The sequence below is a fragment of the Paramacrobiotus metropolitanus genome, unplaced genomic scaffold (assembly GCF_019649055.1).
Source record: "Paramacrobiotus metropolitanus isolate TYO unplaced genomic scaffold, Prichtersi_v1.0 Parri_scaffold0000006, whole genome shotgun sequence".
NCBI lineage: Eukaryota > Metazoa > Tardigrada > Eutardigrada > Parachela > Macrobiotidae > Paramacrobiotus > Paramacrobiotus metropolitanus.
The window spans coordinates 85743-108413 of NW_026570226.1; the positions used below are offsets into that span (position 1 = coordinate 85743).

Sequence of the window (22671 nt, forward strand, 5' to 3'; positions counted from 1 at the left end):
TCACTTGTCTATATTGTGGCATTGTGACTTATCGCTGAGAGTCTCCAAGAGCGAAGATACGTAATCAAACTGACCGGGATTCTTAAATCTTGAATCGTTGATTATGGCTAAACATCATCCAGATTTGATTTTCTGTCGGAAGCAGCCTGGAGTAGCTATTGGACGTCTGTGTGAGAAGTGCGATGGAAAGTGTGTGATTTGCGATTCGTACGTGAGACCGTCAACGCTAGTGCGGATCTGCGACGAATGCAATTACGGTTCTTACCAAGGCAGATGTGTGATTTGTGGAGGACCTGGCGTTTCAGACGCATACTATTGTAAAGAATGTACCATTGTGGAGAAGGACAGAGACGGATGCCCAAAAATTGTCAATCTTGGAAGCGCAAAAACGGATCTGTTCTACGAGAGAAAGAAATATGGGGCCAAAAAAACGTAAATAAGACTCACGGCAATAATTAATAATAGACGATTTAGCTTTTGATTTTGTGCGAATAACACCGGTTTTACTAGTTATGTGATCGGGAATTTTGTTTAAGATATGATGCACGGGTACGAAAATGAGGTAAATTTGCAAGGAAATAATAAAATGCTTTTCCTTTTGCAGGTACTAACGTTTGTGGTCTTGGAGGAAAATATTTTCAAATATTACGGTACAACGATAATTGTTGTTGTTCCTCCAAGGTTGCCATTGATTTGCTGAACGTACGTGCGAGGTTGTATTATCATCCATGAACCCTGTCTCATGGTCAATAAATTCAATCTTCACTGTGCACATTCTGTTTACAATTTCTGTTTTTTTCACTATTTTTTTCCTGCGATGGATTCTTATCCGTCACATTGTAACAGTAAACAAGTTTGGACGTTCTAGACTCAATCTAGAGTTTTGATTGAATGGTAAATTCGTAATGAAAATCTTGTATTAATCTTCAACGTGCAACAATTAGCGATCACGGTAGCTTGTCTGCCTTGCGATTTTACTCTGGCGCATTCCTAAAATCCACCCAAGTCAAAATTTAAAATAAATAAAAATCGAAAAATACCATATGAAAACAGCATGTTAATCATATTTTTTCTATAACGAGAAACCGTACAACTTTGCGACAGACCAAAACTGAGAAGTAAATCTGGAAAACCGGTAGCACCACAAATCACGATGATATTCATATGGTCATTTGGCGGTATAATACTTTGGCACACTTTTAAGTAGCAGTCAGATTATTAGATCAAAAGTTATCTTTGAATCCCAATATGTCATCCGACGAACGAAATTTCCACTCATCTTCGCGTAGCACACGTTCGGCTGTTTTGCGCAGCTCAACCATCAACGTCTGGAACTCTTCGTCCAAGACTTCAGCAACTGCGGCAGTGGACATGGCGATCTTGTCAGAGCGGTACTGTTTTGGCGTTTTGAGCATCAAGGCTTTGTCGAAGTTTAAGGCAGTCACCGGTGTGTGCCGCTCATGTGGGCGGGCTTCGACCAAGGATGCTCGATAAACGGTTAAGCCGGGCGTAGTGACCGGAAGTGATGATCCAGCCGACGACGAAGTTGCGGAAATATCTGCCGATGCAACATGCTGTATTGTACTAACTGCTTGACATTAATCCAGAAATACTGCACAATGTACACTATCTACAAAAGTACAAATAGATCTCATGTATAGAGCTACATATATCAGTAATAAACTTATAAATAGCGCAATATTCTGAATAACATTCTCGCCAGATTAACCGGAAAATGCTACGAAACTAAATGAAGAATAGCGATATATTAAATCGTACAATACCAAGTTATGTATTTATAACTGCAGGTACTTATGGTTAGTGAGTTCGTATTTATATTTACGAGTACAGATATAACAGTATTGTCAGAATCTGATACGAGTACAGTAAAATTTAATGCATGATAAAACCATGGCAAACTGAAACGCTGAGTAGTATTTGATATGCCATGATAAAACGGTTTATTTAACGAATCTGACCAGTTAGTGATTTTATTTTACGCAATAGACGGCAGATAGAATATATATAGATATCAAAACTAAATCAAGTTCACAGAACTGAATTATTGTGAATTTATGATAGCCCGATACGATATACGTGCAATAGTTCTGTAAGGCAACGAAAATCTGTTAAGTATATTAGTTATTGAATTGCACTCGTACCCATACTGTTGTTAAGTCGAGGATGAGCTTCCGATGATCCGACAGAGGCGACAGGCGTATCCATGCTTTTCCTGTGGCTGGGAACACTGGACAGACTACTCTAGTGGCCAGTGGGTAATTAAGAAGAGGAAATGCACCGGTACGTATAGGCAGTCAGCTATCCCAAACGATAAATACGAGAAGTCACAATTTTACACTTGTCAAATTTTGTAACTAGCTCTGACAGATTACAATCCTTAGACCCAGAAAATATATATTAAAATACCAGGCAACTGCTGCGAATACTTTATTCTGAAGTCTTTAGAATAGTAAAACTGTTGCTGCTCTGAAAATATTTCGCGTACCGTCAGTTCAGTATTGTTGGTCCAACTTGGTTGTAACTGGTGCTCAGGGACGTTCCTTGTACCGTACGTAGTACAACAGCACAGTAGACGCAGTTTTAAACTATTACGCTCAAGTTTGCACAGTACGCCTTTACTGTACTTATTAGTACTTTAAAACTTTAAAGTCAACGTGCGCCGATTCATCCTCCGTCCATTGTTCACTGCTCGGATTTGTACGAAAGGCCAAGGAACAACCTGCTTATGAGGCGACGCGCTTGAGCGAGATTCACATTGCGGTTTTTTGACCACCCGTGCCTCATCATTGTGCCTTGATCTGACCGTTGTCCTTACGTGGTCGACAGCGGTGTTGCTGGTGCGTCTAATGATCTAATGATTCTAATCGCTCGTTGCCACTTGCGATTTTGTAAAAATTTCGTATAGGCTGCAATAATACAATTACTTATTGAATTTTTATAGTATGACTACTACTGTGCTCGGTTGGTACTCGCATGCAAAATCCATGTTTTTTTTTTAGACTGACTGACCAGTGTCAAACAAATATGGACAATACAAACTAGAGCGAAGCATGCAATGAAAGCACCGTAGTACTACAAGTAACTTATTGTGCAACGCAATGTCGGCAAACGATAGTTATGGTTTTTACTTATGAAAACTGCTCCGAACTTATGAAAAGTACGAAGGACAGTCTACGGTATTGCATTAAAGGTGATTTATTTATAATATTGCTGAATCAATTCAAGTTTTTGCATTCGCATCTTCGAAAATCTGGCCAGGGTAGAATTTTGCAGTCTGGAACTAGCTTGCCGGGCAAGCTGAAAAAATTGCAAAATTGCGGGCAGACTGCAAGATTCTCTGCGCTAATGCGCGCTACGTTTTTTAAAAGAATACTGTACATGTAATGCATTTGTTCCTGGCTTGCACTAGATCATGAACGCCTGGATTTCTGCGGGAAAAAGAAATAACTGTTAATCTGGCTCGTCTCAGCAGAAGCAGCAAGCCTTCTAGTCAGTTTATTATACGTAAAATAAATTTCAATCTTATTAACATCAAAAATTACGATTTGTGACCTAACATGAAAACTTATTTTGCGAGCCCATTCGATGGGCAAGCGCGAGCCGCCGGGAGAAGGAGTTACGTTTGGAAACCAGTTCGCTCTTTTTGCACAAAAATTAATATAAATTTTTCTTTTCAGTGATATCGTTTTCACAACTTCTGATCAGCACTTTTATCGCGTAACAAAGCGTACGCCTTTGGTAGAGAGCAATCCCCGTTTACCAACAGCAACATTTAACTAACTAAAAAGTTTGGAAGCAGGAGCAAGATGTCACTGATGTCGGTCCGAAGGTTTCTTACTGCATTTAGTACAACCAAGCCTTTGTTTTCATGTTTGTATACCACGCAAAACTCGACAGTAGAAACCATTTTTGCTTTGTCATCTGGGAAAGGACGAGCGGGAGTCAGTGTGATCCGCGTAAGCGGTCCACAGGTTTGCACTGTGCTGTCACAGATGATCACGAAGAAACCTATCAGCACAATCCGTCCTCGAACGGCTTACCTGCGCATGATCTCTCATCCTGTGAGCCACGAGCCTCTGGATAACGGAGTTGTAATGTACTTCAAAGGTACAGTACCCTAAGCCTGTAAACTGCTCCTTTTGTATGCTCCATTTACTTTTTATCGTAATCGTATACGGTAACTGAGTCACATACTGTATTTGCTCAGACTAAGCAGACTGTTTTCCTTATTATTTTGGTTTGGGGAGATGGTTATTACTCATTGCATATTCTGCGTATGAGAGTCTTGCCAGTAATGCTACGGTAGTTACTCATGCTGATTACTTTGTTGGCATCTGTGGTGTAATTGTAGGTCCGCACAGTTTTACAGGCGAAGATGTTGCGGAGTTCCATGTCCACGGTGGAACGGCGGTAATCAGAGGAGTTCTCAGTGCCTTGAGCACATTTCCACGAGTTCGGCCAGCGGAAGCGGGCGAATTTACAAAAAGGTAGGCCTGAGTGCATTAATGCTTACGTGCGTTTCACAGCTGTTAAGGCTGGATGTCGTGGACAATGTCGTGCTCGTATTTTTAAAGCAATAATAGAACAATTAAAATGTAGAGAATCTATTGTGTTTTTTAACACTAGAGTATGAATGACCGCTCCCACAGCGTAAGTAGCTGCGAATGCAGTTTACGAATGCAGTCAGTTTCCACGATAAGTATGCTTAAATAATACAGATTACGAAATTATTTTTTTTTTATTTTAAAATAACAGTTTACATTCCTTTCCCATTTTCCGTTCCTTCCATTAAAATTAGCAGTCTTCATTCCCTTCCGGTTGAATGTCCAATTTAAATTCCTTTTTTTTTCTTTGCAATTTTGAGCATACATTAGCCTTGTGTTTAGAGCGTTTCTCAATGGAAAAATGGATTTGACCGAGGCGGAAGGTGTGGCGGACTTGATCCAGGCTGAAACTGAGGCGCAGCGCAAACAGGCTTTACGCCAGATGAATGGGGCTCTTTTGACAAGCTATGCTAATTGGCGAGAACGATTACTTCAGGTTTGTTTCTTCCCAGTGTAACCAGGTGTTGTGTTTTTTTTGCTAACTCGTATAAAATCGATCAATTTACGTTTTAATTTTGTTATAAAAACTCTCTAGTTATGTTATTTATGTGAGTATTTGGGTTTTCCCTAAGTCGTTGTTTATTTGCATTTGGTTAGTGAGATGTGTTTGTTTCCTCTAACGTTTCAGTGTGTATGAGTAAGTTCTGTTTATTGTATTTATTCCAGTAGGCTGTGGCATTCTTAGAAGCGCATATTGACTTCGGAGAGGAGGAAGAGCTGGAGCCAGATATCATCGAAAAAGGTGCCAGCTTACATAATCTAGCAATGTAGAGCTTAGATTTTAGAATTCTGTTTTGTTAACGGAATATTTGAGCTTGTTTCGGTATTGCTTTTGTATTTTTTGCTCTTCAGTTTAATAAATTAGTGCTTTTTACAATAATTAATGCTTTCTGTTAGTGAAGGGTATGGTGAGTGTGGTGGAACACGAGCTCTTGTCCCATTTAAATGATCACCGGAAAGGCGAAAGATTGAGGAATGGAGTCTCCATAACAATTGTCGGCAAGCCCAACGTCGGAAAAAGCAGCCTTTTGAATTTTCTTTGTAAGTTTGTTTTTCTTGTAGTTGTGAGAGTGAACGAGGTTTTGCTGGGTAGCTGTCTTTATTGCTTGTGGGGCTTATACTGTAAGAGTTCGAAAATAAGGGGTAACTCATTAATCACGTGGAGCTGGTAGAAGTGAGACTCATATTAGAAAATGAGTCTCACAGAGATGGAAAATTACAATGTTTTTCGTTGTAGCCCCGTAAATACTTTTCTAGACGCTATTTGAATTGCGCCTAACTTGTCTGCATGCTGGTTTCAAATGCATTATACATTTTTAGTTATGTCCAATACTCTGTGGCATATTATGCAATTCGTTTTTTAGGCCAAAGGCCGGCGGCCATAGTTTCTCCATTACCGGGAACCACTCGGGATATTATAGAAACTGCGTTGGATTTGGCGGGTTATCCGGTATTATTATCGGATACTGCCGGACTGCGTGAGACAGCCGATATTGTTGAAAGCGAGGGCGTGCGCCGTGCCCTCCGCCGTGCTGAAGAGGCTGATCTTCTGATCCTCGTAATACAGGCGGATGAGATCCCTTTGGATGGGAAACTATCCGGTTTAATGGACGATGCCGGGAGTAAAGCTGCTTTGATATCCTTTGGATTAAACGCTCCACAAAATCAGAAAGTAAACGAAGCGTAAAGTTGTTGGCTCTTATATCTTACAATAAGACATTTTTTTGGTACGTGGTTCGTAAAAAATTATAATTTTTGAGTACACACTATCGTATCATGGGAAAATGTTGAATATTCAATACGCGATGCATCCTTTTGTATTCGTTTCAGCTTCTTAAGTAGTTATTTACAAATGTGTTCACTGAAGTTATTTTAATTATGATAATTACGCATTCGAAGTCTTTTGCGGCAAGGTTTAAGGATTCATGAGTTCTTGGCATTCGACACGGTTCATATTAAATACTGTATTAATTTTCTCAGTATTCGTACGGTACATAGAGCTGAACATAACCATATGTGTATATTGTACATAATTATACGTACTTATAATTATGTGTATGGCTCACATATTGCACTTTTGTGGACGTCTTATGGTTAGCCGTTAATTTTATCACTGAAATCTCATTGATGAAATGACCCATCTTTTCTTGGGCTATTTGGTGTAATCTCATTTTTATAATTTTGTCTTACTAGGTTATGGTGATTGTTAATAAGTGTGATCTCTTACCTGAAGAAACTGCGTACAGTCTGGCCCAGTCCTTTCCCAGTGCGTCGTTCATTTCCTGCACCAGTGCTATGGGAATTGATGGATTTCTGGAAAAGTTGAGTAACGTTGTGGCGGAATTATGCGGCAATCCGAGTGTCGGCGAGGCAAGTCTCACACAGCAGAGACACAGGGTGAATTTGGAGCAGTGTGCGCAGCGGTTGCGTCGCTTTTGGGAATTGATGGCCATTGATGATGTAACCTTGTGCGCCCACGAATTACAGCAGGCGCTGATCTGCATCGGCAAAGTAACGGGGAAAATTCGTTCCGAGGAGATTTTGGATGTTATTTTTCGCGATTTCTGTATAGGAAAATAATTTGGGAGCTAGCTACATAATGATTTTTTAAGATTAAGATTTCGTTATTCTTAATTTGTACTAAATTTTTTCTTGTACATTGTTTATATCGGTTGTTTATTGTTTTATCGCAGTAGTGTTTGCATCCACAAAATGTAGGATGTTAAATTGTTGGAGTTAAGAGTAAGAAAGAATAGTGATCATACATCAGCTTACTCTGTTTCGCAGTTTGTTGCATGTTTTTCACAGTCTTCGTGAACGGTTCCATCAATGTAAACAGATTTATTACCGCACTTTTCGTGACAGCCTTGTTTTCGCGAGAAAGTATCGTAAAGAGTTGTCCACAAGCATGCTTTTAAAACGAATGTAAAGAACATTTATAACTGAACGACTGACATTTAGACCATTGCGAGCGTTTCTTGCATGCTTCCATTACGCAACTACTGGTCAGCTTACTGCTCATAGCGTCGTGACCTTGCCAGTTGTTGTTGTGTTGTTCGCCGGTTAGGCTTCTCTCCCAAGATTGAAATACGCTAGAGTATACGCATCGTAATTGCTTTATGAATAGCCGTTGATCAGCCGGCACATTGCGTGCGCTGCTGTGGCTAGGAGAGTGGAATGTTTTTCTTTGGGATAATTATTGGCGACCGGTTATAAAAGTTCGCGGCTTGTTCGCCGTCAGTGTGAAATGTAAGCCAAAAGACTCCAACTAAGACCTGGCACGCTCTGTAACGAGCTAGTCTGCTCGTCTGAATGACGAACTGTCAAGTGTATACCGCCGGAGAAGATTAAGCGTTGGACCCGGCGCGGCTTTATACACCGGCAGCGCATCAATCTTGAACGAGTTTTTTTTGCTCCGTGCTTGACACTAATTATGAAAAGCGTTCTCGCATCAGTGAAGAAATTGCTACAGTTGCACCAAATGTATGCACACTTTATTACGCAGACGTGAATTATTGTTTCGGTAATCGATCCGAACGGATTTGACACTTCATATTTACAGGAAACAAAAAAACCAATACGTATGCACTTGCTTTAATGTGCTCTTCAGCCACGAGGATCTGCATCAACTTTGATGGTCAAGAAACTGTTTTACATGTGCTTCTGTGGGACTGTATAGTTACCCGCGATTAGTTCGTGGCTGTGCAACTACTGTCAGATGAATTATTTGTTAACCATACTTTTATCGATACATACGTAAAATGGAAACGATATTCCGGCGAAGCCGAACATTTAATTAAAACTGTACTCAGTCAATTTACATACTTGGGACGTTTACTGTACATGTTTCACCTTATTGATTCTTGCATCAGCGCACGTGCACAAACTTCAGACTCATTTACTTACTTATTAATTTGTCAGATGCATGGTAACAACACCTTCGGATTTTCAGGCGATCAAACTTTGAGTTAACCTGATAGAATTACTTAAAAGAGCCGCTTACCACAAAGTTGTTGCTAAACTGCTAACCGTCATATGCTCGTAAAATTTTCTTATAGTTTTGTCTGTCACTACCTGGCTGTTACAGGAGCGATCGAATTCAGCTGAACACATCGGCCAAACCTTATTTATTTCGATGGAAAAAACCTCAAGGACTGATTTAATTGCACTTTTCAAAACTAAAACTTGAGAAGGCTTATGAGAAGCTTTCACAATTCGAAATCCTTTGTGCTGCTCATTTGATAGCATTAATTATCGTTCATTACGTACTGTACTTGATCTTGCACAAGTACTACGGGTAGTAGTAAAAACCATTATCACCTGCTCGCGACTGGAATTCGTTTCATTTAGACCAACAGACGAACTAATAACCATCAACACACCGCGTATCTTCGTGTAAATACACCGGCCGAAAAGAAAAAACAAACACAGAAAACAATTTGAAAAAAACATAAAAATTTACAACTAACATCAGAGGTTTCAGAACTGAAAAATAATCTGAAAACTGAGGTTGTAATGAAACAACGACCGTGCGCACAAATCACTTTTATTACGAGTGTATCTGTAACACACGTTTTCTGGTAAAAAGATCTGATTCCAAAGAAGCCGTCGCAAATGTACAATGGCAAGTTGCAAACAGGAACTATCCGTCAAAGCATTTGTAGCTGCCTGACCGAGCGCTGCTAACATTACATGTACTATTTGAGGGAGAAACGAAAAAACAAATCTAAAACGCATCAACAAAGACAGAGCGGGAAGATCAATTCCCAAGGAAGACACGGGGTACAAATAATAACTTTCTTTCTATTCCAATTCACAATAAATGTTGGGAAATCTGCGGTGGGTGCCGGGCCCTTCCATAGACGCCATTTTTACTTGCATGGAACTTGGTTCTGTACGGGCGCCGTTAAGGATCCTTTCCGACTGGGCGGGGTGAGTGTGATCTGCGGCTCACGGAATTTAAAACGCTTGGTGATAATTCCAACGGCGTTCTCTTTCTCGTTGGATGTTATCTGATGGGGACGCCGGGATGGCGGCGAACTGACAGGATCCACCGTAACACTGCTGGACAAGGCCGAATCCGTTTCCACGGACACATCCGGACCACCACTGACGGTGATGATGGCCGGCATAATTTGAATCAGCACTTCGGAGTGCTGCACTTCTAGAATTTCAGCTTTGGTTATGGTAGAGGAAGATACCGGCTCAGGTTGATCATCTTTGGCTGGAGGATTGCTGATCCAAGGATGTCTCCGGCAATCATCGATAGTCATGCGGCCCCTGTCAACCACAATACATTGTACTGCATCCGAAACAATACTTTTATTACGTTGACAATTCACTGCCCACCGTCAGCTGAATGCTAAATCAATACACACTCAAAACACGGATTAACACAAGTCGTGAAACAATTCTGAATTTACGGTATGTCAATTCTACTCTTCCGCAAACAGTTATCCAGTAACCCCAAACTATTTCATTTAAAATTCAATCCACTGAGCGCAGCCAACCTTGAAAACTTAAAAAAAGTGCTTCTGTGGAAGCATAAAAATATAGTAAATTAGTGCACAAGCCTTGCATTATTTAAGTCTATTCATTTACGATAATTCTAGCGGAAACAGGGAAGTAGTAACAAAAATATTAACAGCAAGATATGCTAACAGCATAATTTATACATTCCAAATGAACAAAGGAACGGCCAAAACTAATTAAAGATTATGCAGCAATACGAGATTAATGTAAATACAGAGCTTATCACGCATGGAAATGCAATTCAAACTGCATATTGACTGCTGCATCAGCAAATCTAACTACACAGTGCACACACAAGAGTATTGAGATGCAACTGGCTGCAAAAGAGCGAGATTCTCGGCGGTTTCGTAATAACGCAACATGACACTTAAACCCCTGCATTGTATTCTTCGACCTGACCGCTCTTGTCAGAGCCTATAAAGAAAAATAATCGCCCTGATGATGTAATCCCCAATAAGCGGAAGATACATCCAACTAAAAGACGCTATCGATTTTCGCAGCTGCTCTTATATAGCAATTTCAGCACATTTCTCAGTGCTTTTCGTTTAACAATATTTCGCTTTAATCAGCATCCTGGCACATGCTTAATGGTCCTATCAAAACCACCCCCAAAACACCCCGTTTGACAGTTTATATTATTAGCTAACCGAAGAAGAAGAGAGCATTTTGCTGATTACATCATCGTTCAATCGCAAACTCACTTGGGATTTTTGACCAGCAAGCATTTTATAAAATCAATAGCTGCCGGGGAAATGTCAGCGAAAACATCAGCCGGGAAATCCACTTTGCCCTGATTGATGTTCACGTAGGTTTCCTGATTATCATCGCCCGTGAAGGGCGAAATGCCGGTTAGGAGCACATACGTTAGGACACCAATCGACCTATGAAAAAAATCGACGAGACACCGTAAGCTCGGAAGACAGGATGGATAAAAATAAACGGAATCGCTAGTCAGAAGATGGCTCACTTACCACATATCCGTGGCAATAGAGATCGGATCAAAATTGAGCACTTCTGGCGCAACATAGTCGGGCGTTCCGAGAATTTCACGAACTTCTTGTCCAGCCGATACCACCCGTGAGATACCAAAATCACATAGCTTGATGGTGAAATCACCATGCTGGTAATCATCTGATGCCAGAAGGATATTCGATGGCTGCAAGCCAAAAAACCCCATATTTAGATTGACATTCCATCGAAAATCACATTAGTAAGTAAAAAACTATTCGCAACCAGAACACAAGAAAAATTTCGGTCCAACAATAATCGAAAACATTTTATCAAAAGCGTTGTAAACCTGTTACTATTATTTTCTTAAGCATTCTGAGCCGCTTATTCAAACTCAAAATCAAAGTTCAGACATTGCAACAACGTTTACTTTTGCATGATTAATTATGGAGAACGAAAATTTTCAGCTCCGGCTTGGCAGACGAATTAATCAAAATTAAAAGATAAACTACCTGTTAAGAAACAGCAATCAACAAATTACTAATTTTACTACTTTATTCCGAGTCAAACGTCAAACGGAGACACAGAATGTTTTCAATGAATTTGCTTGGTATGAACTGTGTCATAAAGCTTTTTTCGTAAAATACTGTACTGTACCGATTTCCATAATGTAATGAATAATTACAAGCATTACGAATTCTAACTGATATCAAAGTGTTCGGGCAAAATTTAGAGGCAGTCACTGCATTGGACCGTACTTTGATATCCAGATGGACAATGTTGAGCTTATGGAGCTCATACACCCCGGCCAGCGTTTGCTCAATGATCCGTCGAACATGCTCCTCTTTGATATCCTGCTCATCGTCGCAAAGTGCTTGCAATTCACCACCTGTCGCGCTACGAGCAAAGCAAAAACAGACTCACCGGACGTCATTTACACGCGTCATTTTCTCCCAACAAAATAAAATACGCCTTCAAATGCGAACGCCACAGAATTCATGTCACGCAAGGCTCAAATGCTTACAGTTCCAGAATGAGAACCATTTCATGATCATCCTCAAAGACTTCAAACAAATTAACAATATAAGGGCTGTTGGCACAGTGTTCCAGAACGGTACATTCATGGATCACTTCATTCCTGACACATTTGCCGCGCCGACGCTTTTTCACCACTTTGGCTGCATACTCGTGTCCGGTACGTCGATGTGTGGCGTGATAGACCACCGCGAATTTTCCCCTATAAAAACAACCATTAGGTACCACTTTACATGCACTGAGAAATTCCCAGCGAAGACGGGAAAAACCCTAAAACGACATTGTAATATATACAAGGACATATTTCCAGTTTCTGGCTGCAGTCTGCGCTACACGCAGTGGCATTCTGTCGTTATCAGTGCAACACCATACAGTGTGATTTTATAAAAAGTATGAAAATTAAAATTCGCTAACCTAAAACGACCATCTATTTCAATCAAGATGTCCATACGAGTATACAAAATCTGAATTTTAAAAAAAAATCTGAATAGTTTGCAAATTTGATAAAATTATTTCACGTCCTTGACATTTACTGTATAACTGAAAAATGTTAGTGAAATATATTTCACTCCCATTTTTCACTCCTGAAATATTACTACTCTGCGATTTTCGACCTGCACGTGCATACACTTCTCCACAGTACACTAACAAGAAGCCTTACTCTGACGTTAACTTATATACTTCTTATTTTTAATGTTCGCCGTTTCTGATTAATATTTTGCATTCAAATTAGCGCATGGACGTCAAATCACCGGATTTAAACCAAATCAACTACCGTAATAATAAACGTGTTTTGCAGAAGAACAGTACCAACCGTATTTACCATTTTTTATAGAGCAGGTTAGCATAATAAACCGAAATCCGGTTGCCAAACAAAGCATTTATTAGGTATTCAATACTGCAACAACAAACAACACTGGAGTTGTACAATGCGGAAACGCTTGCAGTCAACAAGGTAATAACTGGCCACCCACACTATCGGCAGCATTTTTCTCGTGTTTCAATTACTGATATTTTACCCCCATCACCCGTCATAATTAGGCTCAATTTTATGGAAATCAAACGGGTCTTTTATATGGTTTGTTTGATCTGTCCAAACGATTCAAAAGACAACGGTAAAGACCGACTGGACTTTCCTGAACCTACTGCACAAACAACCACGTAAAAAATGAGCAAGTAAACAGCAATTATTCGGCGTTGTAATCGCAGTTTACAGGCTGTTCTCGAGCACTTTTCGTTCCAACTCAATTCAACATAAACAAACTGCATGTCCGACCTTTATCGAAAACTGAACCGACTTTTCAAAGCTTCTATAAAACATAAAATAATAACACTCAGAAATATTTTCCGTTGCAGTACGATACTAACGAGAACGAACTTAATTACAACAGTTTCCACAAAACCTGAGACTTTGCATTAGATTTCTTACTAAGCACATGCGTAGATTTGTATGCTCAGTCCCGTACAGGCCGTAAAAAATAACAAGAGGTGAATACTCTGTGTAAACCGCATTTTTCTTATAGTTTTAAAAGCATGTTTCGCACACCGGGTGGCATTTCCGTCCGCTATCGACGATGGTCATTACTCGAACAGATTTCATAGTTAATCCCTGTAGATTTTATAAGAATTTCCGTTCACCAATGTTATTTTCTGTACCAATCAACTGGAACATCAGCACCACAATTTTTATTGCAAATGACCAAAAAGTGGCTGCATGTGGCCAGAGCCAACGACACCTGCATGGCCTAAAAATGAGAAAAGCAACTCGTCCATGCGCTTCAACAGAAGTCCAGCGCCATGTAAAAAGCTTCTTGCCAACGGACGCATCTTCTACACAATTTCAGTTTCACAAAGACTTAAGCGTTTGGTTGGTGTGTAATTTATCTTAACTCTTTGTAACGTAGCCTTTTACATGGGATTAATGGACAGAGTAGCAGACTGTACTTGAACTTCAACCGGTATTTTCGAATATTCACTCTCACGGACAATGCTAATTGACTTCCTGTGAATGGGCATTTTTAACTAGCAATGATACGGTTCAAGCCCGGCAATTCTATCATTAGTGTAACCAGCAGGAGATTGCTCTATAAATGGAGTGGTCAAAGAGCAGTGCAGTGCTGGCAACCCTCACATCCACATCCAATTTCTCAATCATTCATAACTCTGATTTTGGTCCCAAACGCACAGATTCGGGTATTGATAGAATCGTTTCCACTTCACTAGTCAGAAAGATCACTACGCTTTAACGACGGTAAATACTCTATTGTCACTTTCCCCATCCATCATTTTAGAAAACCTATTCAAATGCATTCTGCCAGACGGGACACAAAGCTCAGTTTCATATTTGCTTCATAAACCCAACTTTATGGAGAAATTTCATTAATCACCATTTCCTCAAATTATCCAAAAAAGTTTTAGGCCAACTGGCCCGTACATATTCTCATTTGTCAAATACGTAGCAGTAAATAATTATACATTTCGAGTACACCCATTTTTGCTAGTACATTTTTGAACTTTTTCGCAAAGTAAATTCGAAAAGCATACAATCGTTTGTGTTTCACCAGATAATCGTGTTTCACATCAGGGACTTCTCGTTGTATCTGTATAAAAGACTAAGGAGTACCACATACTGTCATTTAAAGTTTTACGGACCAGAGTCACCAGACTTTCATGAAAAATCGGTGGGAAGTATTTACCTTTCTGCAGCCGCTCAAAAAGATCCGTGTTTATTACTGACCGATCAAATTTCTCATCCTGTAGTTCGAAACAGAATGGTGAAAACAAGATCTCAACAAGCAACTTGCATAAGATATTCTGATCTGTCGCGCCACGATTCATCAAACTTACTACGCACCGTTGACAAGTGCCTTCAAGCGGTAGAGCTAATTCAAACTTTTCGAAACCGGCTTCGTAAGAAAAATCTTTCAAAAGTGCGTATTAGAAACTATCAAAAATTGGCGGCGTCACAAACAGATGTTCTTGATACAACCAAAAACAAAACGCTCTGGAACTGTTCCAGTACGAGCAGATGCTATTTGGTTAATTGTGCTATAACCGGAAAAAGTTTAGAAACAACGAAGGTTGTAAATAAGCAGATGCCGCAGACACTGAACAAGCGGCTAATAATAATTGTACTTTCCGCCGGTAACATATCTAACAAGAACGCACAAAATTATCATTAAACTGAGGGCAATGAGAATTCCAAACACTTTTCTACATTATTACGATATATAAAAATTATTACGATATATATATTTCAATTTGAAATACATCGTAATTTAATGAAAGCACGGTACAGTCAGAGGGGAAAATCCTCACCCTTTTCAGAGTTTAGACTAAGGGTATCATGCGCTCCTCTTACATGCCCTCAAGAAGCATGTGCATTTTAATCTAAGTAAAAAGCAAATATTTTGCTGTCTGTCTCAAGACGGATTCGGTACAATCTGCAAGTACTAAATCTCAGTCATAACATTAAAATCGTCGTTCTTGAGATTCATAAAAGCATAATGCAGCTGCGCATGCATAAAATGCAAATAAATCAGAATCTTGATGTGAACCATTGTTCTACTGCTCTACCACTACACGATCTTCGCAAAGCATCGTCAGCTTTTTTACAAACTATAATACCATATATTTTTACCAACTTTTTTTACTCGTATTTATTACGGAAACTGCTACAACAGTAAACAAATCAAATAAATACGCCAACGTACTTTTTCCCAAAACACAGCCTTGTTCTGTTTCAAAATTTCTCGGCCAAATAAAGCAATAGGCTTATCGTTAATACAGGCATTTTTCTGTTATGCCGGCCGTCGGCAGCAGTTGTTATGCTAATAATTCATGCTTCGCAGGAAAACAACAACAACGGGTGGAGTAAAAATAACCACACCAATTGTTGAAAACATTACGTTTTATAAAAATTCCTTCAAGAGAATCGAGCCAGACATGCAAATGAGTCTTTTTTGCAAAGCCGTTTTTCCGCCCATTAAATAAGCTAAAACATGCATCGACTGTTTATGTCATCAATAATTTCTGGATGTTAATGCGGCTATTGAACTGCTTTCCAAAGAAGAAGCATGTCAAAGCTTGAATGTTTTGTGATACTATGCCGACAATAATTACCTTAAAATTACTATCTCAACACATTCTAGCATTCCAGTTGCAAAATCCGAAAATTTAATAAAAAATCTCTCCGAAAAGTTAATAATAACAATAATCTGGGACTTAACACGACAGTACGGTTGAAGAACATGTATCATTATCTCACAAAAGAGCAGCGGTTGATTTTGCTCTGAAATATTACACAAATAATATTAAAAATCTACAGGGCATATTTTTAGAACATGCAAGCTGCGATTACTCAAGGTAAGAAAATTTCAAGAATGCCGTTGCCTAAGCGTGAATATTTACAGCACTTAATCACCGGTTAACTTGAATACCAAGATATCGGATAAATACACCTTACGAAAGCATGCTTCAGTAACGGCATTATCGCACAACTCCAGTCATTCTCTTAACCTGCTCGATTACATCGAGAAAAAGGACGCCATGCAGATGGCAAAAACATGAAGAGAACAGTGTGTTCGTTTCGCACTAATTACAGTTATATCGGCGACGAATGGCCATCGCCACGTACCTGGCAATTTCTTTGGCAATATCATACTCATTCCGAACGTTCTCCTTTTCTTATAGGCGTCACGACTGGACCGAGCATGAGGCCGCCTGCATTCTTCGACTGTCCTTTTCCGGCCATGTGGGCAAATCACACGAGATGCAAGAAGATGATGAAAAAACCACACAGCCACACACACACGCAAATAACAATCCAACAACAGCGCAATGGCAGCGGCAGGTGATTGACAGATGAGTAAGCGTCCTGGTATGCCGTGTATATTGTACGCCAGCTGCTCCGCTCTGATCGTTCGCTTGTGAGCGTGCTCACTCGAGTAGTGCGTAGTGTCCAATGGTATTCACAGACGCTAATACGGTATGGAAGCGTTTGTGTTTACCGATTCGCTTTGGCTCCGGTCAACAAGAGAAAACTTCACCAAACACTCACTGGACTGAACAGTTCCATTGTTGGTTCCGTTGTGGCTGTGCCATACACCAATGATATATATCCCGTAATTATTATAATTTAATTATGGGTTAGCGAGCAAGTCAGCCACTTCACATTTCCAGCCCTGAGAAAACTGTCCAACACCGCTGGTTTCCGGTATCACTACAGAAAACAATAGAAGCATCAAAGATTATAATCAACATATTATGCAGCAGAACCTCAGCAGGAGATTAGCTATAAAAGTGCGTGCATTCAGTTAGACATGAATGTAACTCTCGCAGATCCTGTGTCGGGATCAAAATACTGAATCCTAGGATGTTCAAAAACATCTGTACTGCCCCATAACATCCGTCACATTCCAGTAATCAAAAAACAAAATTAACATTATTAATGATTAATCTTGATAAAACCTTACTGTATATCTCACAGTAAAACAAATTTTTCGCCAATACTTAATTGTTGGGGTTTTTTATCAGTGCAGTTAGTGTAGTACTGTACTTTCGAGTAGGGTTTTTTATTGATTACTGTGCTCTTTAACCGAGAATCCCGTTGTCAGAATACACAAAACAAAACAAAGTCGGGTACACAATCTTAGCAACTAGCAGGCAATATTACTGTAAGTAATTGTTTAAAGTTTTAAACACAACGGACAAGTTCAGCTCACTGGTTGCAAACAGCAACCGTTTATCACTTACCCGTTACAAGGACTCTTAGTAATAACTGTACGGTCCAAGACACACCAAACAAGTTCTGAATTGCCCAGATTATCCAGCGAAGAACAGTTACAAAAAGCAAAATTTTGGGAAACAGATCTCACATATTAAGTTATGCAGCCATTTCTAAGATGTATCAGCAAGCATTAGCTCCAAACTGGTCAAGCAGTAAAAAAACGAAGTTAACAAATTAAGCTGTAGTAAGTGCCAACTGACTGAATGAAAAAGCTCGTAATAAATTCTGAATTCCTAAAACGGCTTGTGCGAGTAAAACAGCGAGTTCACCAGTTTCGTTTGCGGTAATGGGCGGGCCATGTATTGAACGTATGCCGACGTCACCGGCGGCGAATGGCTATAAAGTCTGACGAACCAGCCTCCTGTAGCTACAGTTTCTAAGCCGCGCCTGAGGCGGTAACGCGAAACCTTGCTGGATGTCCAGTGTCCAGCTGCAGTACTCGTAAACTTTGTTGAGTCTTAACCCTTCTAACTTCCAAACTTTGCAATTTTATCGAGACTGTCAGCTTTTTCCAAATTTTAATGGGCAAGAATTCAAGAAAGGGTAATAAAAGCAAAGAAGTGCTTACGCAAATAAGCAGAAGATTGCAGTATGCCGCCAGTACAGTACTTGCTCTGCGAAACTACTTGCGATGCGCCGGAGTAGAAATTGTAAGTATGCAATTACAGTTGCATTGTCATAAATTTTTCCTTGCGATCATATTCAGCTAGAAACCAGTGTAGGAACTAACCAGTATCTAACTAGACAAAATCACCTGTTTTATAACAATGGAAAAATATTTAACTGCTTTTTAATAGAGCCTCCCAAGCGTGCAGTACATTTAAAGACAAAACCTCGACTGTAACTATTTATGGAAAACTCAACGACGGTGATTGTGAGTGTTTGAAACTTAGTCACCTCATAAATACTAAATGCATGTATTTTGTCAGTGTTGACATTTTTAGTCTCCACTCCTGCTCTGTGTGCAAGCAGTAATCTATTAAGGAAATTTCAAGGAAATTGATCTATATTATGATCGGCCGCCCCGTGGAGCGTGGCTAGAAAAAACCGCTAAGCAAATTAAAAAACCGATTTCACCATTAAACTCAGCATGTTCCAAAAGGGTCCTACATGCATTTTTCTTCCAAAAATATCTTCCCTGAGACCATCGTTCGGATGCCGGTACCGGTACAGGGATGAGTTCAAGGTGACCTTGAAAGACTTTCTAGAATAGTGTTGCGTGGAGCAATTAATATTCCATTACAGAGTAGTGTAGTAAGTAATAAAAACTGAATTGTTTAAAAGTAGATTTCAGGACTGAAAAGTGCAAATTTCGTGAAGTTGTATTATGCCGAAAACCTTTGTACGAGGTAAATTAAAGAGAGGTCTGCCGGTGCCGGTTTTAGTGTGCTTACCGCATGGGAACTTTTGCTTTCGCGCGTTCTTATGTATAATTACATCGTAAATTTTAAATCGTATAAATTTACAAAGGTATATTTTGAAACAAAATAGTGGAAATTGTTCTAATTCGGTGAAAACGACCTGCATGTACATACTACCTGCTACTCATAGTTATACGTTTGCTTGCAAAATTTGGAGAAGATCGATCGGATCGTTTTGATTGGATCTATAATGAGACTTTTGTACTCCTCAATTCTTTTCAAGCATTTTAAAATTTTCGGTACATTTTAAAATTTTCGGCACACTTTCGTACTTGAGCGGAAAACGAAAACGCATCGTCTGCTCGATGGAAAACTGCGAGTGTCTGATCAAATTATTGTAATCAAAAACTCTCGGTGCGTATGCGCAAAGTTGCTGACAAGGGACAAGTGAGTTTATGACCACGAAGCACGACCACCAAAACTGTCCCTGGAATGTTTGCCCATTGTGTGTGTGCTGTACGAGACTACTGATCAGGTCAGCTGAATGAACGGAAATTACAGGAACTGGTGTGAACTGTTCCCAGAAATCAAAACTATGGGAGATACCCCTGCTCACTGCTCAGTGCTTGAGGTGCCAAGTGCACACAAAGGGTCACACTTTCCACTGACCAAACCTACACAAGAAACGGGAAACATAAGTACAATAACTGACCACAGATCAGGCCTGTTGGGTGAACGAAAGTTACAGGATCTCGTAATAATCTTCTCGAACGAAAGTTACAGGATCTCGTCTCTCTAAATTACTGTTCGTAATTTAGACCAGGTAAGACCAGAACCGTCAACGATCTGTGTCAACAAATTGTGTCAAATGCTCGTTTCAGAATGAATATTTATTCTACAGCGATCGAAATTCAGAACTATTCAACCCGTAGTCCATACCATTGGACGGAAATCACAGGACCTGCTATTGCGTATGAACGGGAGACAGTGCGGCATCGCATAGTGATCTAGTATGATTACTTTTTACTGTTGTCATCTTCCTGGAGCAGGCATTCTTCCATGGAATTTCGACAGTGACGTTACAGTTGTTAAAATGGCAAAGCTTTGTCTGGTCGAAACTTTGCGGCCTGTATTTTAAACCGCGAAGTGCAGTAAATCAAATAATATACGTTCAAATAATATCTCGTACTATATGTTCGGGGCTGTCCTAGCACGTAATGTAATGGCGAATGCTCTTTCCACGCTACGCTATCTTCGAATAAGAAACGCACACAAAAACCATGCTGCTAAAAAATAAGAAATAATAAGATTCTTTTAAATTTTTCTTCGCCTCTTCATGCTGCTTTCTAATAAATAAATCTTGCACAATATATTAAACATTACTTTTTATATATTCATCAAATAATCAAACTCTGGATCATACAAAAACTATTTTTTAGGGAATCGACTGTAGACCACAAGAGCATCTGAGGCGAAGCCGAAGATGACTCTTGTAGAGATCATATAATGGAGTTTCAGTTTCAAAACGTATTGCAGTGTTCCTGGTTTTATTGCTTTTGGCTTTCAGTATGACAACAATATTCGTTCAAGAAAGCTAGGACGAGCGAACTGCGAACTAGCAGGGCAAATTAAAAAAGTCGTGAAAAAATCGAAAACAAAATTAATGCCCTTTACACCTCCAGTAACTTATAACGCGGATTAGAACCGCATAAATCTGCGGTACGAGTACTACTGCACTGCAGTAGTTAATAAGGATTAGAAGCCTTAATAAGGATTAGAAAATAGACAAGTGGTGAGCATTTGTATGCATGAAAAAACTTTTATAAAACTAACTTGTAAGTATATACCTATTACAATTGCAAAAATGTACTGAATGGATGTTTAAATCTCTTCATGCTCTGTTTAATGACCCAGAACTTATTAAGATATACTGTTATAGTTCCCCCGTAGTAACATTTCTTGGCGTCCGTATTGCGCTCGTGATTTGAGTAAGTAATCGCATCAAGTCGAAAGAAGTGTCTAGAACCAATAATAATAATAACATATCATTCCTATATATTCTTTCAGGCATAGGTGGCTGGAAGTTCTACCGTACGCGTGATCACGGGTTTGCCGCATGATGGCCCAAAATATATTTTTGTGCAACATGAACGCAGCATAAGAGTTCATTCACAAATCCAACTGCCAAAACCCAGCACGTTTGACGTCAGATGCTTTAAAAAACTCTTCGTCATAAGGTGGATGTAAATTTTTAGCGCATTCCTGTACGCAGTCTGGCTGTACTGGTATATTATATATTACTGGTATATTATATGCGATTCTGAACTTCAGCCACTTCCAGCACATTGTCAAATAACGTTGACCTAGACATTCCATATTTCTTTTTGGATTCGACAGAACCACGTACTGGCTGCTGAATATGCAGTCTGCAAAATTGTTGTGCATGTAGCCAGGAAAAATCGTGGCTGCGGTTTAAATTTTAAAAAACCATAAGGATTATAAGCACTTGTAAGCTTTAGCTATTGTACGAGTGGTTGCCAGCCGGCTACCAGAAAGTAGTCAAATCGTGATGATATAATGAAAAACAAACTTGGCGCTTATTAGCACTTGGATTTCCATAAATGAACAAAAAACAGTGACTTTAAAAGGCTTTTGGAATCGTAACTGCAATGGAATAATCATGTTTTAAAAACACAACTACAAACTCTACTCGAGTGGCAATTTCAACTGAAAACTCGGAAAACACTATAACTACTACAAAATTTGTCTTATTTTACAATTAACAAGCTGTGTCTTTTAATGTGAGCAAATTAACTGTAAATTTCCAATCAATAATATAATATTTTGCCATTCGATCCAGAAATTAACAATTACAAACTACGGTATGAGGCACAAAGCAAATACCCGCAGATTAAAAGCACTGAAAGAGTTCACCAGTTTGACTAATATGTTGTGAGATGCATACTTTTGGATCATTCGTTATCAACTAGCAAAATTTGCCAACCTAAAATGATTCGGTGGTATGATGTACTTTTTTTGTAAGGCTGTGGTTTTGCAGCTTGCGCCATGCGCAGCACTGGACAATAAAGGTTTCGATTAAACTTTTGCACTGCTTTAAGGGCTTATCACAAAAATAAAATTAGTATTAACCCTCAGCTCACATGTATATACACGAATGAGTACGGTCTAATAACAAAAGAGTTTAAATTAATTCCGTATGTTAAAATTAACGAAATGGCTGTGTGCCCCGTTAGGGCGCATAGAATCTGGCTTTGCGTCCGAACGTCCGGGCACAAAAAAAATCCAAATTTTCTTATTTTCTCCGGTAGATTTTGTTTTTACTTATATAATTTCTTTATTTTCGATACTTCAGTTTTTATTA

At 39.4% G+C, this 22671-nt stretch overlaps 3 protein-coding genes across 4 annotated transcripts; 1 reads left to right on the forward strand and 2 right to left on the reverse strand.

Moving 5' to 3' along the window:
• Positions 1–960: 960 nt before the first annotated feature.
• Positions 961–2627, reverse strand: LOC129581817 (uncharacterized). The gene is made up of 3 exons (XM_055473073.1): positions 2507–2627; positions 2163–2319; positions 961–1558 (listed from the first exon to the last, which is right to left on the reverse strand). Exons 2-3 carry the CDS (start codon positions 2224–2226, stop codon positions 1224–1226), a joined length of 399 nt encoding a protein of 132 aa, XP_055329048.1. The 5' UTR covers positions 2227–2319; positions 2507–2627; the 3' UTR covers positions 961–1223.
• An 801-nt stretch (positions 2628–3428) lies between these two features.
• LOC129581776 (tRNA modification GTPase GTPBP3, mitochondrial-like) lies at positions 3429–7520 on the forward strand. 2 transcript variants are annotated; one of them, XM_055473009.1, is made up of 8 exons: positions 3429–3510; positions 3919–4128; positions 4373–4508; positions 4908–5061; positions 5295–5367; positions 5523–5666; positions 5990–6297; positions 6819–7520. In XM_055473009.1, exons 2-8 carry the CDS (start codon positions 4014–4016, stop codon positions 7203–7205), a joined length of 1317 nt encoding a protein of 438 aa, XP_055328984.1. In that variant the 5' UTR covers positions 3429–3510; positions 3919–4013; the 3' UTR covers positions 7206–7520. The 2 variants fall into 2 exon arrangements, with proteins under 2 accessions (XP_055328984.1, XP_055328983.1); XM_055473008.1 differs by lacking the exon at positions 3429–3510 and having other exon boundaries at positions 3692–4128.
• Positions 7521–9157: 1637 nt separating this feature from the next.
• On the reverse strand, positions 9158–18156 carry LOC129581550 (serine/threonine-protein kinase 17B-like). The gene is given in 8 exon segments (XM_055472687.1): positions 9158–9905; positions 10859–11038; positions 11129–11313; positions 11864–12002; positions 12130–12342; positions 16777–16823; positions 16825–17361; positions 17895–18156. Coding segments are annotated over 7 exon segments (1242 nt in total). The 5' UTR covers positions 16894–17361; positions 17895–18156; the 3' UTR covers positions 9158–9496.
• Between the last annotated feature and the right edge of the window lie 4515 nt (positions 18157–22671).